This window comes from Aricia agestis, chromosome 8, assembly GCF_905147365.1.
Source record: "Aricia agestis chromosome 8, ilAriAges1.1, whole genome shotgun sequence".
Taxonomy (NCBI): Eukaryota; Metazoa; Arthropoda; class Insecta; order Lepidoptera; family Lycaenidae; genus Aricia; species Aricia agestis.
The window spans coordinates 11,151,665-11,171,805 of NC_056413.1; the positions used below are offsets into that span (position 1 = coordinate 11,151,665).

The 20,141-nt window shown below is 36.6% G+C and overlaps 1 protein-coding gene across 1 annotated transcript in view; it reads right to left on the bottom strand.

The window, feature by feature from the left end:
• Positions 1-20,141, bottom strand: part of LOC121729786 (guanine nucleotide-releasing factor 2) — a 44,544-nt gene that overhangs the window by 1,551 nt on the left and 22,852 nt on the right. Inside the window, 22 exon segments of the mRNA XM_042118409.1 lie at positions 1,015-1,088; positions 1,090-1,194; positions 1,478-1,609; positions 1,842-2,095; positions 2,394-2,651; positions 3,118-3,259; positions 3,760-3,919; positions 5,017-5,028; positions 6,393-6,639; positions 7,030-7,137; positions 7,487-7,582; positions 8,139-8,241; positions 8,651-8,752; positions 9,410-9,530; positions 11,266-11,289; positions 12,430-12,524; positions 12,960-13,070; positions 13,891-13,977; positions 14,516-14,623; positions 14,816-14,906; positions 15,735-15,853; positions 16,234-16,314. Of these exon segments, the coding sequence (XP_041974343.1) occupies positions 1,015-1,088; positions 1,090-1,194; positions 1,478-1,609; positions 1,842-2,095; positions 2,394-2,651; positions 3,118-3,259; positions 3,760-3,919; positions 5,017-5,028; positions 6,393-6,639; positions 7,030-7,137; positions 7,487-7,582; positions 8,139-8,241; positions 8,651-8,752; positions 9,410-9,530; positions 11,266-11,289; positions 12,430-12,524; positions 12,960-13,070; positions 13,891-13,977; positions 14,516-14,623; positions 14,816-14,906; positions 15,735-15,853; positions 16,234-16,314 (2,630 nt within the window).

Below are 20,141 nucleotides of genomic sequence, written 5' to 3' on the forward strand. Positions count from 1 at the left end.
ACACCTTACGTCAACAAGCGTAAGGTTTTAATCCGTACTCACGAATTTCCCTTTGCGTGCGAGTTAAGTTATGTCCAGCTGGACATAACTATGGCACGCGGGCCAAGCCCATATGCCCTTTCCTGTAGTGTTATATATTCCGTGGGCATTAAGTCCACCTTTGTACCTATATGTGCATTAAGTTTTTAAAATAAATAAATATGTAAATATAACACGCTGATTAAACAGATTAAATGATAACATTTGCATTACAAGTACAATATTTTATTTTATTTCCCGTTTCGTGGCGACCCTGGCATATCTGCTCGGTACCTGTCATCGGTGGCGGCATCGTGCGACGTCAAAGGCGTTTCGTTACTGTAGGGACTAATATTGCTATACTGTGACTGAACTCTAGACAAGTCACAAGGGACACAAACACACTCTGAGTCCGGTATAAAGAGTCAGTACTCAAAATGCATCTCGGTCTCAAGATACGGTTCAGGCTCTGTGATTGGTTGGCTGTCAAAATTTGGACCAATCAGAGAGCCGAACTACGTCTTGAGACCGAAATGCATCTTGAGTAATGACTATTTATACCGTCCTAAGGTCGGTATAAATAGTCAGTACTCAAGAGGCATCTCGGTCTCAAGACATGGTTCAGGCTCTGTGATTGGTTGGCTGTCAAAATTTGGACCAATCAGAGAGCCGAACCGCGTCTTCCGGTTTCAGACCGGTTCGCATCTTAAGTACTGACTATTTATACCAGCCTAAGTATGATCACTTACATTACAGGTGATATACACCTTTTAGTATACAGGGTGTAACAAAACTAAATGATATTACCTTGTAGCAGCGCTGACAGAGTTACTTTTGACGTCTACATTTCTATGGTACCTTTACTTCATGAATCTGCCTATACAAAAAAACTCTTTTAGCGCTGCTACTTTCACAGTGAACTCTATGCACGGGATACATACCCTAAAATATTGTAATTAATTTGTTTTGCTGTTTTTACACAGCACGAGTACTCACTAGTGTGTGTGTCGCGGCTACGTGGCGGCGGCGGCGGCGGGGGGCGGGGCGGCGACGTCGAGCGCGCGCGGCCGCGGCTTGATCGCCTCCGATATCTGCCACATCGTGTCCTCGCTCAGCACGTCGTCGAAGTCGTTGAACATCGCCTGTATCCGCTCGTTCTTCTTGAACTTGTATTGCCTGCTACGAGGTTGTACGGTTAGTGCATTCTTCTTGCGTTGGTTCGTTCTTTTTAAGTAATTTATATGGAACAAAAAATTATCGTGCTGTTCCATATTGCGTAGTAAATAAGTGACGTTATTAGTAGTAATACTTTCTTTACCGAGCGTAGTTTACATATGAAACGGTATATAATCGCAAAACAGCGACGGTATTTGACAGCGACCGTTCATTTCTCTATCTTCTCTTTATACCGAATTGTGCAGTAAAAAAGTATACAAACTAATATATAAATTATACCCACTCTTTATGGAATCTCTTCATGTTTTCCAGTATGCTGTACTGCTGCCACCGCTTGGTGAAGTTAATGCTGCCGTCGGGCAGCAAGTCGGGGTTGCCCACGTGGATGAATGTCAGGTCTTGCAAGAAAAGACCACTGCCAAAAACAATGAATATATTTTAAATATGAAGCGTGAATAACAACAACGTCAAAACATTCAGTTGTGAAGCCTAAAGAAAGAAATGCATTTTTGACAACTATTGCGCCCGCCTGTGCGTTACACTGCAGTCTGTTCACCGTATAATTCGACACAGCGGCCTAAGCGACACCCACATTATCTTTATATCGGAAACGATTCGTTCCTCGCTAGGTGTATACTAATACTCACATGTACGGTATACACGGCGGCTGTGTATCAGCGAGCGCCTGTCGATACGCGCGGAAGGAGTGGGAGCAGTCGATTAGCGCGCCGTGATCACGCAGCAAGTCTGTGACATGTCGCGGCCAGCCGAGCCGGCGCACGGGCGGGCAGTCTAATGCCGATACGAGAGCCAGGTACGAGTTGTAGTTGTTGATCTTGCGTAGAATCTTCATGACTCGGAGTAAATGTTTCGCGTACTTCTCGCGTTCTCGTGCTTCATACTGCAACAAAAGTGTTAGGAATGGTTTAATAGAGCTTTCAAATTATATGTGTCTGTTATAGTTCTCCTGAGAAATAAAGATAGTAGACACGACAATAAAATTGAAATATACACAATACACGGGTGTATACCCGTACAAATGCGTATGCATTAAGCAGACGTATACGCATTTGCGTTCGTTAATTCAGATAAATACAAAAAATATTTTAACAACTAAATAATAACAAACGCAACAGAACCAGCAAAATATACGTTAAATACAAAGGAGAAATAGGTACATAAACTTGGGCAATTCCAACCTGTTCGAGTATCCTCGAGCGCGCCCAGTAGCTCATCTTATTGAAGTGCTCGGTAAACCTGGTGAGGTTGGGTGAGCTCTCCTCGCTTTGTTCCCGCGGCCACGACAGCATCTCCGCGCCGGATATTCGCGCGAACAACGCCGCGTCCAGCAGCGTCATCTGCTCCGCTAGCTCCTGAGCCTTGAAGTCGAGCAGCGTGTCCCGTCGCAGCGTTATGCTGCCGTAGCACGGCGTCTCGTACTCGTATCGGCTGTTGTTCTGAATGATAAAAGGAAAATATTAGTTAATAAATAACAGGTACAGGTATTTTAAACGTCTCGAATTGAATTTTTTTAAATTGTAAAACTTTTCAACCGATAGCAAAAAGAAGCGTCACCTTTGTCAGCGACTTGTCTCAATGTGAGTCACTACTCACTGGGTATAAATATGTCAGAGATTGTTTTTACTTAAAACTGTTTTAGGTTTTTAATGCATTGCTTTCGTTTCCCTATTTAACGTTCTTAGTGGCGGCCGAAAGGGAAGATCTTCCGACCGAGAGAGATAGCATGATTGGTCAGGCCGAAGCCAACTGACGTCATTTCAGACGTTGTATATATCTTGCCGTTCTCAGAAACTTCGATAGCGCGATGCAGGAATGTTAGGCGGATTGTGGGTACCGCCACACCTATTTATAGTCTTAGGTTAGGTTAGGTTTAAGTTAGATAATATAGTAAAATTTACTCACCATATGCTGGAAGTGTATTTGTTTTTGTTTGTCGACTAGTATTTGCCTCAGCGCCCTCGATATGGGCAACTCCTCCACTTCCACCAACCAGTATATGAACTCCATTATTTCTTGCATTAGCGTCTGGTCTAAGTCTGTTATACTGAAAGAAGATATTTTCAATTTCATTCAAGATATGATTTGGCTAAGTTGTAAATCAGAAAATTCTGACAGACACTCAGAATATAAAGCGAGGATATTATTCCATTTCGTTGCGTTGTGTTTCCGCAGCGGCGACGGTCCAACGTTTTATAACCGCATTTTATGATTGTTTGAAAACACTTACGGTATTTTGACGGAACAAAGTTGAATTGTGGTAGTGCGTCGCCGCAACGCAGATGTAGCACAGAATGCATTAGCCGGCCCCTAGACGATCACTTGTGTGATGCGATGCGCTTAAATTTTATTGAGCAGTTTATTTGTCAATTAGATTGTAGGCGTGCGATGTTCAATTTCAACCCTAGATGGTCAATAATATTACGCATAACGCAATACGTGATATTGAACAATAAAATTGCTCGTCTAGGGGTCCGCTTATTCTCTTTCTACGATACAACGTAACGGAGCAATGTGGCTTTACTTTATATGGCCCAATATACTCACGTTAAATCAGCAACGACTCGAGTTAGCAGGCTCAAGGTAGACCGCAACTCGTGTGGCCTCGCTTTGAAGTGGTTCGCGCGTCGAGTTAGTTTCTTCACTAAATCACTGGGTGAGACCCAAGTTCTGTACGTAGCCAGGAAAGCCTCTTGGTAAGCGAAATCTGCGTAGAGAAAATAAATTTGAATAATCTATAGATTTTGAAAAAAACGACCCAATCTTAATCATACGATCATACATTTTTAACCACATTTAGGACTTTATGAATGACTTTATGAATCAAACGAAATTATTGAATCATGATGAAGATCAATAGGAACACGCAGAAATTGATTGATCGAATCATTAAGAAAAAGTCGCTTACAACAAGCGTCAATCTGCAGCAAATAGTGCTTTTTGCTATGCAAAAGCCAGTGCTTTCGAAAACAGCATTAAATTGTATCTTGTTATGTTGTGTACGACATGCTTGCGTATCCAAGTTGTCACAGATACTCTAAGGTCTATTTGTCGCTCGCCATTATAGACTTTAGCAGATACAAAATAGAGATTACTCCTCTATAAGATATGGTAGTTTTGCTCAGATAGTTTTGTGGAAAATAATTCTACTTTTTATTCGATATTATTAATCGAAATTCTAATGGTGGGCGACGCCAGACGTTGTAGCCAATAAGAACCATGCTTTAAGTTTTTTTTAGATCGTGTGCTAGTCATCTAAGTTTTTTATTTTATTTTCAACAATAATTGTAGTAAATGCATGAACGGAGGATCCCACTCATGCAAATTGCATATGAACGCATGCATGAAGTTGGAAGTGATACAAAGATCCATGCAGAAGCTTTCGATACATACAACAAAATAATATAAATAAATAGTTTTTTTAGTCTAGAATATCTGTAACTTTATTTTGTAAATTAATCATATAATTGAAGTTAGGTTTTAAGTAGAAGCGTGTTCAGTACTAAGCAGATGCATTATTTAATATAGTTCATAAGTATAGTTCATAAGTATAATATAATATTTTTATAATATAATATTTATAAAGAATATGCCAGAAAAGATTTATTTTTAATGTCTTTAAAATTTAATGTCTTTGGAAAATTAGTAATAATATAATTGGCTAAACAATATAAAATATTGTTGTAAGCCACATTAAATAATATAATAATAATATTTATCATATAAAGCAGTTTGAGCAAAGCTAAAGTAATAATTAGTCAACAACCAGCTTATCCTCCAGCCCCAAATATTATGATCACTTACACTCGTCCGTTTCTGTAAATGAAAGCATGAAAGTTGAGATGTTAGATGCGTGTATCAAGAGACAAGAGGAATGTTTGCGCTGTCTTAGCTTGGCATTCTTATTTGTTATGGTAAATGACCCAGGTTTAACCCAGACAAGAAATGATTAAGTAGGTACTTTAGATTCCAATTTAAAAAAACATTGATGCCCTTTCAAAATGTCTTCTTAGTTTCACACAATATTTTAAACATGATGTAGGTATCATAACTCCATGAGTGAAAGAAGAGATTTTTAATGAATGTCTGAATCAATAATATCATGCTCCTACAAACGATACAATGTATACCTCTGTAAATATGTTTATTTACTTATGCGAGAAGAAAAGTTAAAAACACAAACCACCTCCAATTAAAATTAAGTATTAATATTTAGCTACAAATTAATGACAGGTAGTCTTTTTTTCACCAGAGGAAAATTACTTGCTTCAAGAAACAGGCCCCTTAGACAATGTCCCTTTCGTTAAAAACGATGACGAAATTCGCTTTCAAAATGTATTGGATTTGACATGTCTTCGCAAGCGAAATGTCATTTAGCGATGACGTATGTCAAACGTCATACATTTTGATAACGAACTTCGTCATCGTTTTTAACGAAAGGGACTTTGTCTAAGGGGCCAGGACTATTTTATGTCTAGATCTTCCAGTGTTAAAGTTTCAATTCACGTAATATTTTCACCTCATAAGCCAGTTAAAATCTTCCAGCTTTTTCGATACAAACAAAATTACAGTGCTCCCAAAGTGATAATGCGCATAGAAATTTTCGTAATTTTTCGGCAACGGTCGAATTTCCCGAGCGTCGGAAGACACCGCTGCAAGCGCTGTTTTAAACTTAACTTTTATTAAAAAACAACGCTTTGCAGCGACGTAGAGGCGCCAGACGTTGCTTGGACGTTACCATTGTAACGTCACTGGCCACGTCGTGATGTCTTCCCGGGAGTTGTAGCACTTATTGACGGACCAGCGACAGCGGACAGCCACCGGCTATATGATTTTCCTTTGAACAGGGTGCAAAATGCAAGTGCATTGTTTCTTACGGGGCTCTTACGTTTCATAGATTCGGGTGTTTTCGTGATTACGACAATTAGCGAAGATTTGCACGCGCATTATTAATTTGGGTGTACTGTACACAATATTATATCAAAAATTATTACGGGTACCTCCTCTTATTTTTATAATTAATTAGGGCTTTTTTGTGAAAATGACTGTGTAGTCGATTTGTGAACTACTAAGATATACGATACGATACTAGATAATAATGAATCGGCGTGACCGCTTCGCTCGTAAATCCCGTGACAAGAATCTAAATCCAAAGCAAATTCGTAGATGTAAGCTCTTACCTTTGGTGGCCTTAGTGGCGAGCACTATTAACGCGTCGGGATGTCCGCCGCGCACTTCGGGGTAGTTGGCGCGCGCGTCCGTTTGGCCGCTCCGTCCGTCCGTTTGGCGCGCGTCCGTCTCAGGCGCTTTAAGCTGCAGGAACGCGCTAACATCTGTCTTGAGCATCATATCATCCGTGTCCGCGGTTGTATCTGAAGACTCCGTTACCGCGACGTCCGCCGTCGTTTCTATACTGCCCATACTCACCTGAAATAGAGATAATAGTCATGATATATATTATGGCGTTAATAGAACTTTAGAATAATGTACAATTTTTCTCACGTTGACTTTCGTCCGATCCGAGAGCCTCATAGAAAATGACATTAACCTGTAACACTAGTTACAGGTTAATGTCATTTTCTATGAGTCTTGTTGTCACAAAAGCAACACTTTCCATATTACTATCGCACTCCTATCACGCGTTATTAAAAAAGCGAAGTTTGAATTTAAAAGAGGTACAAAACATTACAATTGTTATAACGAATGTCTATGCAAACAGTATAAATAATTTTGTTGTTTAGCACATAATATATTATAATATTTATCCGATGAATGTAGCATTATTTATGAGTATCCGAGTAAAAGTGAGATAGTTACCACGGATGGCGCGGGCGAGGGCATGGGCCGGCCGAGTCGCTCCATCTCTTCGTCATCAAGCGGGAACTTGCCCGGTGACGAACTGCTTACATACACCTCGTCTGTACTCTGAAATTATTCGAATATACGGTTAGTTCTCGAACTGGTGGAAGGTCTTAGGTCAACACGATTTTCTAAAATTATTCAGTTCACATTTACTCAGAAATAGAACTATTTTTATTTTATTTTTATACCATAGCAATTGGCAACTTGATAGATTATTTTATTTGTTATTGTGTTGTTTATTATTTATCATTTTACAGGTATATCACTTAAACTAACTTATATAAATTAAAATGATTGTCGATAATGTATAGAGATATCGTATCATAAAATAGTATAGAAAATGTCGGCCGGGTTAAGTTCATCATCTTTATGTATTTCTCTATAAAGTAAGCAAATAGAGACAGCAACTAACCATGTTATTTAACAGCGACATGTCTGCGGAGCTGTTGTGTGACGACAGCAGCGGCGACGCCGGCGGTATGAGCTCGTTGCTTGTGTTTATTGACACCTGGAAATACCATCACAGAAGTAGTAAAACTGTTGATTATAAGTGGTATAACTGACAGTTGGAACGAAGTTCCTTATCGCACGTTGCGAAAGGAGGCTAGACGGAAAAAATTAAGATCAAAAGTTGTGACGTTGCTTTTTTGCTATAGTTGTAAGCCGTACGGCATGAGCGTGGGAACTTCGTTCCATCCGGGTGTCCCTTGTCACCTCTCAAGTTTGATTTTAGATTAGGAGCTTATATACTATAGCATATTCAGTAGTTTAGTAATTGCTTACTTTATATTGGGCACAAAGACATCACATGCAAATGAGCAAATGAAAATTGTTAGTAGGGTCCAAGAGGCAAGGGCAGCCTGACCCCTCTTGGATGGAGTATGTCAATACTTGCCAGTCGTTTTTACCTCTGTAGGTGACATTTACAGAATAACTTTTAGCTTTTATAAAAGGACGAAGGCCTGGCTGCCCCTGGCTCTTACTCTAGTAGATTGTGAACAGCCCGGCTGCGTGAGGAATAATAATCACTTACAAACACACCATTCTACAAATAAAATACATACCAGTTTATTAACTTTATTCATCTTTGGCGGTAACGCGGGCGGCTCGGGCGGCACAGGGCTGCTCCGACTAGACGTCTTCATGCTCACGCTGTCTTCTGAACCACTGAAATTACATACAGGCGGTAAATAAGATAGCTTTTCTTTTAATAAACATTTTAAGAACGTACCTACCGGAAATCGACAAAATGACATAAATGTTCGATAAAAAGTTTTTGTATGATACAAGTGATTATATAACTACCATGATGAGTGATGACTACTACCCAAGCTCCGGGATAATAATAATTAACAAACAATTAAAACAACATTTTTTATATTTTTTTACTGTTGATATTTTAATTTTTAAGTGCATGTTGCACTTTATGTATTTTAAACCCACTGAAACACTCATATCTATAGTGCTACCAGTTGTACGACATACTAAATGTATGCTACGAGAGCAACCTATGGTACGTTCAGAGTTATTTTACCTCTGACATAACTTTATTCCCATGTCATAAGAGTCAATTTACCTGAGAGGCGGCGTGCTGAGATGCTGCACTGTGAGCGAGGATGCTAGCGCGCGCTGCACCTGCCCCACGCTCAGGCTGCCCGTGCTAGAGTGTTGCGCGCTACTGTAACACAATATACTACGTAAATATGTTGCTTTTGTAAATACTAATCCTTGACTAATAGGATGTAATATTTAGTACGCCATACAAATTCTTTGGAAAAGTCGGAAAAGTCATTTTTGATTGACTAGTCAGTAGTCAGCTAGTGCTTCCACAGAGTAGATGTTAGTGTAATTAAGTTAGTAAAGTCCTCATTAACGATCGGTCACAACTCACAATATAATATTGGTCACGCTTTTATGACTAAATCATAGCTTTCCCAGTAAAATTCCAAAATTGTCCTACCGATAAAGTGACACAAAAGTAGACAACCACTTCCACCTTAGAAAGTAGACACAAACAAAGTAACTGATGTGCAACCATTATTTGGGCATCGAGTTCGAAAGTGAAATCAATAGGTTCAAGAACATAACACACTACAATATTCTGTTAGAGTTTGATAATGACGTGTTTCTATGTTCTTGCTAGTACTAATCACATATTTTCGTTTTCATATTTTTGTTTTTTTAATTTGAATTTTTTTTCATAATATCAAGATTTTAGCCAAATAAATTATGAAGATTTTAACGATAAAATATACAACCAAAACTATTAAATAGCCTATATAAAGTTTTTAAATGGTTATCTGAGAGCAATCTCTAATACAATAAATTTTCTTACCTCGTCAAATTATAAGTGTGTATAGAATGTCTGAACATATCGGACGGGGCTTCGGGGTTGATCGGCGGGTGAGTGTTGACGGTATGACTGCAGTTCCCGAACATCTCCATATACGCCATAACTGTAGCGAAAACACGAATTAGAAGGTAACAACAACAAGACGGAAGCGAAGCTAATAGCATTGATCGGTGATAATTAACACGGAATTCGACCGCAAGCGTGATAAGCTGTATGCTGAGTGCGAGTTGATGTCACTTCTTACCGTGACCACGTTAACTAGAATTCGTATCATATCAAATTAGTTACCATAGTTTGCTATTAGGATCGTATGGTGTATAATATCTATGTTTTCACACTAGGGGCGCTGTTTCAACGCCATACAAATTATCGTTAACCCTTTTAACCACCAAGATTGGAATAATCCGACAGATATTTTCGTGCCCATTTCGCCAGGGTCGGATATTTACGCCCGACCTTGGCAAAATGGACACGAAAATAACTGACGGATTATTCCGACCTTAGCGGTAAAGGGTTAACGTCGTCACAGTGTGAAGTGACTTAACTCGCATACATCGATCGTGATAGCTGAAAGCACATAGATCTCTCCAATGTCCCATATGGAGCTACGAGTTAGACGGCGGAACTAACGCTTACACTAAGAAGTAATAAATAACCTCCTTACAATTCAAATCCACACTGGACATGTACATTTCAATAGTTATACAACGTTTTGCACTTATCTAATACACTGAAAAGTCGCTCAAAAGACAAAGACAAAACATTGTATAAACATAAAATATGTATTTTCAGTGTAGATATTTTTGCTAGTAAGGAGGTAGTACACTGTATATAACCTACAGAGGTTGTATAGTAACACTCATTCTAGAGCTATAAATCATTAATTAACACTTAAACGAAGCAGCTAAGAGGTAAAAATAGAACAGACGTCTAATAAGTAAAGATCACAGTTTGCTAAGAATTTTTGAGGGCTATACTATATTAACGACATTTTAGATATTTCCTAAGAATCTGTAGAGCTCTAAAGCTCTATTTACTTTACATTAAAATTTATTGTAAAAAATATATCTATTAAACTTCTTACTAATAAATAGCGTATCCTTTGTGTTTATATTTTTATTAGTAAGAAGAATAATTTTAATAAGTACAAAAGCTGTAGCAGTAATAACCCAAATTTAAGTACATACTTACAAAATATTAAAAGAAGAAACATTTAAAGAAAGAACAATTTTAAATATAGAACAAGTAGTTCCGCCGTGAAAAATGTAAGTAACGAACGGGCCCTGTTCGAGCTAGCCAGCGCGAAACATGCAAACTCACACCAGTCGAACGTACCACTACACAGCGGATTCTAAACTAACGCATGTAACGAATTATTATTGCAATATTATTATTTACTTTGCTTGGAAAGGAAAAATTGGATGAAAACTATATTTTTGAGCAAAATAAGGAAAAGGAAAAAAATCAGAGAAATAATGAAATTCGTTTTTGTTAAATGCTAAAGAATAAAAATTATAGTTTACCTATGACATCCTTAGTAATTTTTTATCCAATTTTCTATAATACCTTATGTAAGTTTGCAATGTTTTTATGTAATCCTTTCGTTTTATCAGGAAATTATTGGCCTAACGACGAGCTATTAGTTTGCACAAAAAATTTAAGCATGATGTATAGAAAGCACATTGTTAATCGACAGCGGTAGCGAATAGCGTTCTCTCTATCCTTTTGTAATTGAAAATTTTAGGCTATAGAAAATATTGCCAATCGCTACTGTTGATTAGCTATATTTGATATGAAATCCGCTATATAGTACAACATCCCAACCAGTGACCACTCACCACTATAGGCGACGCTTTGAAACACTGCCGAGCCGCACCGGCGTAACAGATAAACATGCTATTATAACCCTTGCTCCGACGCAATATGCGCTAACCCTTATAACCTTACCCATATGTGCTAAGATTATTTGAAACTCCAAGCAAGGGGAATATTATCGATCGTATTATAATGATTTATTTGAGTATCTAAGGAGATGCTGTTGCTTGTCGATATCTTAATATTGGTGATACATATATATTTTTCTAATCGCACGTAGCAGTTGAAAAAGAGGAATCGATAACATTACTCTTGCTAGACAGCATATTAAATATTATACAGAGTAGACCTCGACCACGACCTTAAAACTCCGTCTGTAAACTATAATGTCTTTGACCCAAACCATACACAGAGACATAGGACAACAACGACACATGAAGTGACATTGAACATAACATCATAGACGTGGACATAATATTAAGATGACCACATACGCTCTGAATTTAATTTCGGATATTCCATTTAACACCGATTAGGATAAATGTAGTTTCCGAAACGAAATTCTGACTGTAGGGTATGTCTTAGAGCCGGTACACATTGGGCGTTTCGAAGCGCGCGCCTAACGCGCACTTGAAAACTCCCAATGTGTACCAGCTTTTAAACAACAACCAAAATTGCGAGGAAACGATAAATAACATTGTTTGCTTATGCTCGGTTTCCGATTTTTTTTTGTCAAGTTTATTTATTCACTAGCGGCTTTGATTGGCTAAATATTAACCAATCAACAACGCTATTGAATAGATAAACTCCTGTCGAAAAACCTCAAAAACCAGGCATAAGGCCGGCCATAGAGGAACGGCGATCTGCAGTTTTCATACTAAATTCATATCCGCCATACCCAGACCGCTCGAGCAGTCGGTCCCAAATGCAACTTACGGTCCGTCTATGGCCAGTCTAAATTACACATTAACAGTTCGTCGGCAGGCCGCCGTCTGACAGTTATTCGGAAAATATCACAGACTCACAGTTCCCCTGACGATTTTGTAGATTTAGTATCGACGGACAATTGTCAGACAGCCTGCCGACCAGAGCCTGCAGGCGGACTGTTAATGTGTGGGACCCTTAGGACATCTCATCACTATTGTGAGTGTTAAAATATAACGCTAAAGTAATAACAATATACTGACTGTGTTTCTTCTTTAGCGGCAGCGGCGGAGGGCGCTGGTTGTGTTCCGCCAGCGTGTGCGGCCGCGGCTCGTTCAACGAAAACGCAGGGCTTTTCCTGCGTCAAACAAACTTATAAATGTCTTGTCTGTAATTACAGTACACAGTTATACGTTACGGCTGCATAATAATATTATTTATAGCTGAAGCTCCAAAGAATTGATCGTTGATAATACACTTTAAATACACTTATTTCCTACACTTGTAAAATTGTATGATATATTTTTGCAATTTTAATGTTTTACACAATCGATTTCTATAAAATCATCCTGCTTTCCTGTCATGTGTGTCATCGCAGGCGCGTGGATCTGATCCGCATGCAAGTTGCCCTGTCATGTCATCAATTCATAGATATTTCTTCTGTCATGCGAGCAACGCACACCCACACTGAGACACCCACAATCACATGCGGACATTGATATACAGGCATGACAGGTTATTTCCACCAATAAGTTACAGTACATTCAATATCACATAGATACTCCTACGGTACCTGATCTCAATATCCGGGAAGCAGTGCTGCATGTCGGCGCGCACGTTCCGCCTCGTCTTGACCGGCAACTCGGGCGGCGTCTCGCTCTCGTCCGACGTTATACTCGCCAACCTGCTACGTACACATACGGTTAACGCAAACCCACACTTACTGCCGCACTCAGAGACTTATCTGTAATTAAACAAAGAGTCTCTAAATGCGGCCGTAAGGCTTCAGTCGCGGGCATCGGGACGGGAGTGGCGGCGGCGAGTTCGAATGTATAGTTTTATAGGGACAACCCTCAAAAACCGAGTGGCGCACGGCTTATCCATATGAATCTAGACGCGCCGCCGCCGCTCCCGCCCCGCTGCCCGCAAAATTGGAGGCTGAGGCCTAAGATGTTTTAAGTTCAGTCTGTTTAGCTTTATTTTACCTCCAAAGCTTCGCGCACGTAGTGCAGAAGTTAAGCAGAGCGGGTCGCATCTTTCATACATTTTTATGACCCATCACTCAGTCTGAAAATTTGTATGAAAAATGTGGCGCGCCTCGCACACTATAATCGAATGATTACAGTGTACGCGAAGCTTAATTAAGGATCTGTATGACAATAATACAAGGGTCAATTATATAGAAACTCCGAGGTCAATTATACAAAAACTTTAAAGGGTGAAATAGTGATTTAAAACAACATAATCTAAGTAGAAATATAAAAATAATTTAAGAATAAGCTTGCTTAGTGCAACAACATGCTTTAGCATTCGTGTAAAAATTATAATAAAAAAAACGATTAATAATGTATTTAGTAAAAGTGCGAATACCTACACAATAATTACTGTAAACGTGACTAGTGGGAATATTCTTCTTTCAAGTGTTCTATGAATTATTACCGATTACTCGTATCCAAAAATGAGTAAAATCGATTGTAGTGATCGATGTTAATCGATTAACTCACTTCGACGTGTGGTGTGTGAAGACGCGGCTCTCAACACTTTGGACGGTGCACTTGGTTTCGCTGACACACTCTGTACTCTCAAAAGTACTGCGGACAACAACGGCAAGCGTGAACGACACAAATGGTTACGGTGTAAGTGACATTCCGTGGCAACTGATTTGATATAAAAAAATATACAAAATACAATGTTAATATCTAAAAAAATACGTTCGATACATGTAACTATAATCTACATCTAAATACAAATGGTAAAATGAAAAGAAAATATCAAATCAGTTGATAAAGTGAATTAAAACAAAGCAGGCACAAACAATGTGAAAATTTAGACAACACAGTTATACATATTAGAAACATTTATTAAATTGCAGGCAAAATACGGACAGGTCTGAAATTAGTAATAAAGTCCGCAACGAACTGTAGTATAGGTAATATGGAAATTGGTCTGAACTTAGCTCTTAGCTGTTTATATTAGCAAAAGCTCACTGGCTATGAATAATAAAAACTATATTATTTACTTTGCACTCACTTCAGATCTGTCAGTTAAAGGTTACGATCCGTACCTTACTTAAACGAACTTCAGACCTGTCAAGTAATATTACAAAGAGTAGTTGTTAAAAGTGGTTACCTGTCCGTGTGACTAGAATAGTGGTGGGAAGAGAAGGTGGATGTGAAGCTGTGTTCTGTGGATATCTCCGCCTGACCGACCGACACGAACCCTGATTCGTTGGAGAAGCTACAAAAAGATAGGTAGCTATTAATATATAAATAGTATGCTTTATAGCATTCATAAAATATAGTTTACTTATTGTATACTTTATACATATTACAGATAACAGATACTACATTTTATTGGCGTATTATAAGTATATTATGTGGGATATATTAATAGTAGCTTCGTCAGAAAGCCCAATTTGAATTTGCTTACCGATTGTGATTTGAGTGTCCATGGATGTTGTTCAAGTGTATATCGTTTGACTCCACAGACGTTCTCATTTCGGACGCGTTGCACCGACACGCTGTAACATAAATTAACAAACGTCATTTTAAAGATATCAAAAGTTGGTACTTAAATTATCAATACACATTTAATATTTAATCAAAGCTTATGTAAAAATATTTTCTAAATAAGTGGAGAAAAAAATAGGGTCAGTAATAATTTATTTTCTTTGTTTGTTTACTTATATTATAGCAGTCTATATAGCCGCTAACTTCCTTGTATAAGGGAAATGATATTTAAAAATATTGAATCACTTCGTAAAGGAATTGCAATCGAAATTATCGATTTCGTACTGACATTTCAGTGGTGCCGGCGATTTAAGATGGCCGCCCTTTTTATCGATTTGATTTCGATTCAACAGAGTCAATCTCTATTGACATAAGTTCCGTTTCATGCATCTGACATTTTTCAAATGTTTTCGTAACAATAATTTTATACTCCTATTTCACAGTTAATATTTATGATTTTATATTACAAAGTTAGCATTTAGCAACATTTAATTTTTATTCATTTATAATTATAGGAAACATTTGTTTTTGTAGATGGAATATAATTTATTACATTTTGTTTTTTTTTTTGTTTTCTTGTGAAAAACCCGTAGCAAGGAATATGAAAACTGTCACCCATATCATCTTATAACGCACAAACTATAGTAAGTAATAATAAACAAAATATATTTAACCATCTGCCTGCTATGCATAATTAATATTATATTTTAATTTTACAATATTTGTGGTTTTGGATAATGATGGAGGATCGACTCACGGCGCCCCTCATGCCTTTTCGCGGCGCACCAGGGCGCCGCGGCGCATAGTTTAGGAACCCCTGTATTATACTAAAATCTTACCGACTAAATCCGTGCTAGGCGCTGTGACGAACACCTCGTGGTTCATGGGGTCGTGCGAGTGTCGCTCCTCGTTCAGCATCGAGTCCACCGAACCGCTGCTGTGTGATTGCAGGGATAGTCTGGAAAAGAAGTGAGGTGTGGTTAAAACAAATCACTTACAGAAACATTGAGCAACTATTTACCGCAGTGGAGTTTTACCACGTGTATGGTCTGTAGTATGAGGTCAATGACCATCCAGGGCATCCAGCTTCAGTCATATTTAGGCATTTCTTTTTGTTTGACTACTTCGTTTAATTTTTTCTGTGCAATAAGGACAACAATAATACTTCGAAGTTACATCTTTATAATATTTGCTCTAGTTTCATTTAAGGTAGGTGTTCAATATTTATCAGTATTCAGTGTCAGTCGCAATGCAGCTGAAGTTCATGTATACACGTCATACAAACAAATACGCCTATAAGTGAGGTTCTTATTAACATTAGTGTGGCAATAATCTCACCTATCGACGGACAGTCCTAGCAGCGAGTTGTCATTGGCGGGGCGTCGCTTCGGCGGCAAAGGAGGCGCGAGCTCGAACTTCCTGCGAACACTTTCACTGTTACTCCATTACATGTGACATAACTAACAGGTTTCTATCGCCGAATTCATTCACTAAACATTATTATGGCAGCTCTATTTCCTATGGAACTGGTTTGTTAATAATAATAGCATGTGCTGGTTATTATAATTCTGTTATTACAATAAACTTATTAAATCTCTGTTATTATAACCAGGGGCCTTGGGAAAAGACACAGGATAAGCTTCTATGCCAAAGAATAGTGATAATTGATAAACAAATTTCGACAAAACGGAATTGTGGGCAACATTTGGTAGATGCATATTTTTCCGTTACTACTTATTTTATATTACCTTTTCTAAACAAGCCCACAACCTCATCTTAACCCAAATAGCGCTACAAACTGTACGTTGCGGTCGGTGGTAATGTGTATAACGTGTAAACGCGGTTCAATTCGTTTGTATCCGGCGCGTCTATCGTCTAACCTCAACCTATTAAACTCAATTGAAATGTAAAGGTCCGGAGCGCGAATCACAACAACACGAAGTTCAACTACAAACTATTGCGTATTTGTATAGTTGACACAAATTGAAGTTAACTTTCAAACGGCACACTGATTTGACCAGCCCACTTGCACTGATCTGGGTTAGACTTAACCCTAGATTAATAACGAGGTACCTTTTTCATAATAAATATGAAGAACGACAGAGATGACATGGCATTTAAACACAGTGTAAACTATCAGTAACAGTTGCACAAAATAGTTGTAAAGTGTAGATCTTTACAAGTAGGTCAAACGCAAAACATTTTTGTTAGAAGGGAGAACGGTTAATTTTTCCGCCTAAAAAAATCTTTGTAGTATCTACAAGACTCGAAATTTTTCCATACCAAATTTCATTAAAACCTGAATCACACTTTGCATTGAAATATTAGTATGAATTTTTAATAAAACCAATAATTATTACATTCATAAACCTTTTTTTTACTGTATATAAATATAATCGGAAGACGGTCCCTTACAAGTATAGGAATTCACGCGCCGCGACCACTACGGCTCTCTCCTAACTCCTAAGGCAATTATTACAGTAATTGCTATAATAACTGTACTCGCACTATTACGACACAGCTGTGCTGTACCAACACCCATTATTTTTTATCCATTAGCGAAATATTACGCAATAGTGCAACACCATAAAAGTTTGGACAGGTTTGAAATAACTTTTGATGTTTTATCTATACTAATGCTTGTATTGTGTAGAGAACGAAACTCTATAAAAGTAATGACAACAAATATAAATTAGGCTGTTTACACACCAACGTATATGAGAAGACATAGCACGTCTCAAAATTATACGACATTGCCAATGCAATATAGACCAGGGTAGAAGCCTTTAAAAATAATGAAATGTGAAAAAAAATTATAATAGAATGAAACCCATTAGAAAAGGAGGGAAATATGATAAAAATTAAAGGAAAAATAATTTACGGGCGATCTGAGGTTGGGAAGGGGATGGGGGTGAGTTTTTAAGGGTAAAAAACGGATTTTCTCGATTTCCGGCAAAACTAAAAGTCCTATCGAAAAAAGTCAAATGGAAAAGTTGTAGATAATAAAAAGATCTAAAACTTTTGTATTTACACTTTTTTCACATAACCTCAAAATTTATGTGAAAAATTCAAAAAACCAAGTTTTTGGTTTTTTATTGTTATCTTTTACAAAAATTATTTTTTTATAACGAAATTTTGTGAAAACTTACCTTTTTATGTCCCAAATACACTGTAATTTATTTAATTAAAAATATTTATTTTTTCACCTTATTTTGAATTAATATCGAAAAAACACCCTAATTTTCAATCGAAAATTCACCCGTCAAAATATCAGCTTTTTTCAAAAAGTTGGTGTGGTTTCTGTTCGTTGAAATCTCTACTTTCCGATGGTGAAAAAAAAAATATATGTTATTATGGTAAATCTTCTCAGAAAACGCAAAAAATAAAAAAAAACTTGAATTTGAAAAACTTTTTTTAATTATTATAAATAATTTTGAGCTATTTATTAAAATTTAGACTTTAATTACTCGAAAAACGTTAGATTACATGTGACGTTGATAACAAAAAAATTGCAAATAAAAATATACTACTATAATTAACAAACAAATAAGTTAATTAAATTAATATTTAATAAGACATCTACAATATTTGGAGAAAGTTGTCTAATTTTCTTTAAATTATATGCGTAGATGCTTATTTATAACTATTTTGAGATAAATTATATATATACCTGAGTGACCTACGAAAAATTGTAGCCCATCAAAAGGTATTTCGTGGAGAAGTGGGGAAGGGGCTAGGCGGGTCTGGGTCTTACTACATACATACCTACTATTATATACTATATATTTCGTAGCAGCTGTTACATTAAATGATATTTTAGTACAAGATAAAAAAATAATTATCTCCTTAATTTTGCACAAACTAATTTAGTTAATCCCATGAAAAAAAATATATTTCAAAATCTATAAAAAATATATTTAAAATCTATAAAAATATATAAAATATATATCGTAAATATATTTCTAATAAAACAAACTTTTGGCCGATTTTCATATATATTTTATACTTTTTTATAGATTTATAATATATTATTTATACATTTTGACATTGATTTCTTTATTTTTTTTTTCATGGGAGTTTATTCACGATTAAATAGTGAAGACATTATTAATTCGATTTTGTCTTTTCAGATTATCAGTATGGATGAATCTGTTTGTATCATTTGCAATAAGGCAGATGATAAGCAAGTGTATGCAATAAAAAAAGCAGCTTTGAATCGTTTAGTGGTATCCAGCAAAAAAAGAATCGACAATAAATACAAAAAATTTGAGACTTTGACATCAGCTTTTATTCATCGAAGTTGTCAAAGTCAATATAATGACGAGACCGCAATAGCTACATTTTGTAGTTCAAGACAAAAAAAAGCAAAGGAAGGAAAAGAAGTAATTAAAGATGCTCTTGGATTTAATTTTGAATCTCATTGCTTTATCTGCGGTGGATTTTTCGGTAATAAATCAAAAGAAAAAATTTCATGTGTTCAAAGCAGCGATACAAGAAATAATGTATTACAGTATATTAAAAAACAGAACACATTAAATGATTTTGATAAATGTAATTAGAATTAAATAAATCAACTTTTTAATTGAAACAAATTGCAGCAATCACATTCTTTAGATGAAATTATTTATAATAATAAAAAAAAATTTTTCGAATTCAAGTTTTTTTTGAATTTTTGCATTTTCTGAGAAGATTTACCATAGTAACATATATATTTTTTTTTACCATCGGAAAGTAGAGATTCCAACGAACAGAAACCACACCAACTTTTTGAAAAAAGCTGATATTTTGACGGGTGAATTTTCGATTGAAAATTAGGGTGTTTTTTCGATATTAATTCAAAATAAGGTGAAAAAATAAATATTTTTAATTAAATAAATTACAGTGTATTTGGGACATAAAAAGGTAAGTTTTCACAAAATTTCGTTATAAAAAAATAATTTTTGTAAAAGATAACAATAAAAAACCAAAAACTTGGTTTTTTGAATTTTTCACATAAATTTTGAGGTTATGTGAAAAAAGTGTAAATACAAAAGTTTTAGATCTTTTTATTATCTACAACTTTTCCATTTGACTTTTTTCGATAGGACTTTTAGTTTTGCCGGAAATCGAGAAAAACCGTTTTTTACCCTTAAAAACTCACCCCCATCCCCTTCCCAACCTCAGATCGCCCGTAAATTATTTTTCCTTTAATTTTTATCATATTTCCCTCCTTTTCTAATGGGTTTCATCCTATTATGATTTTTTTT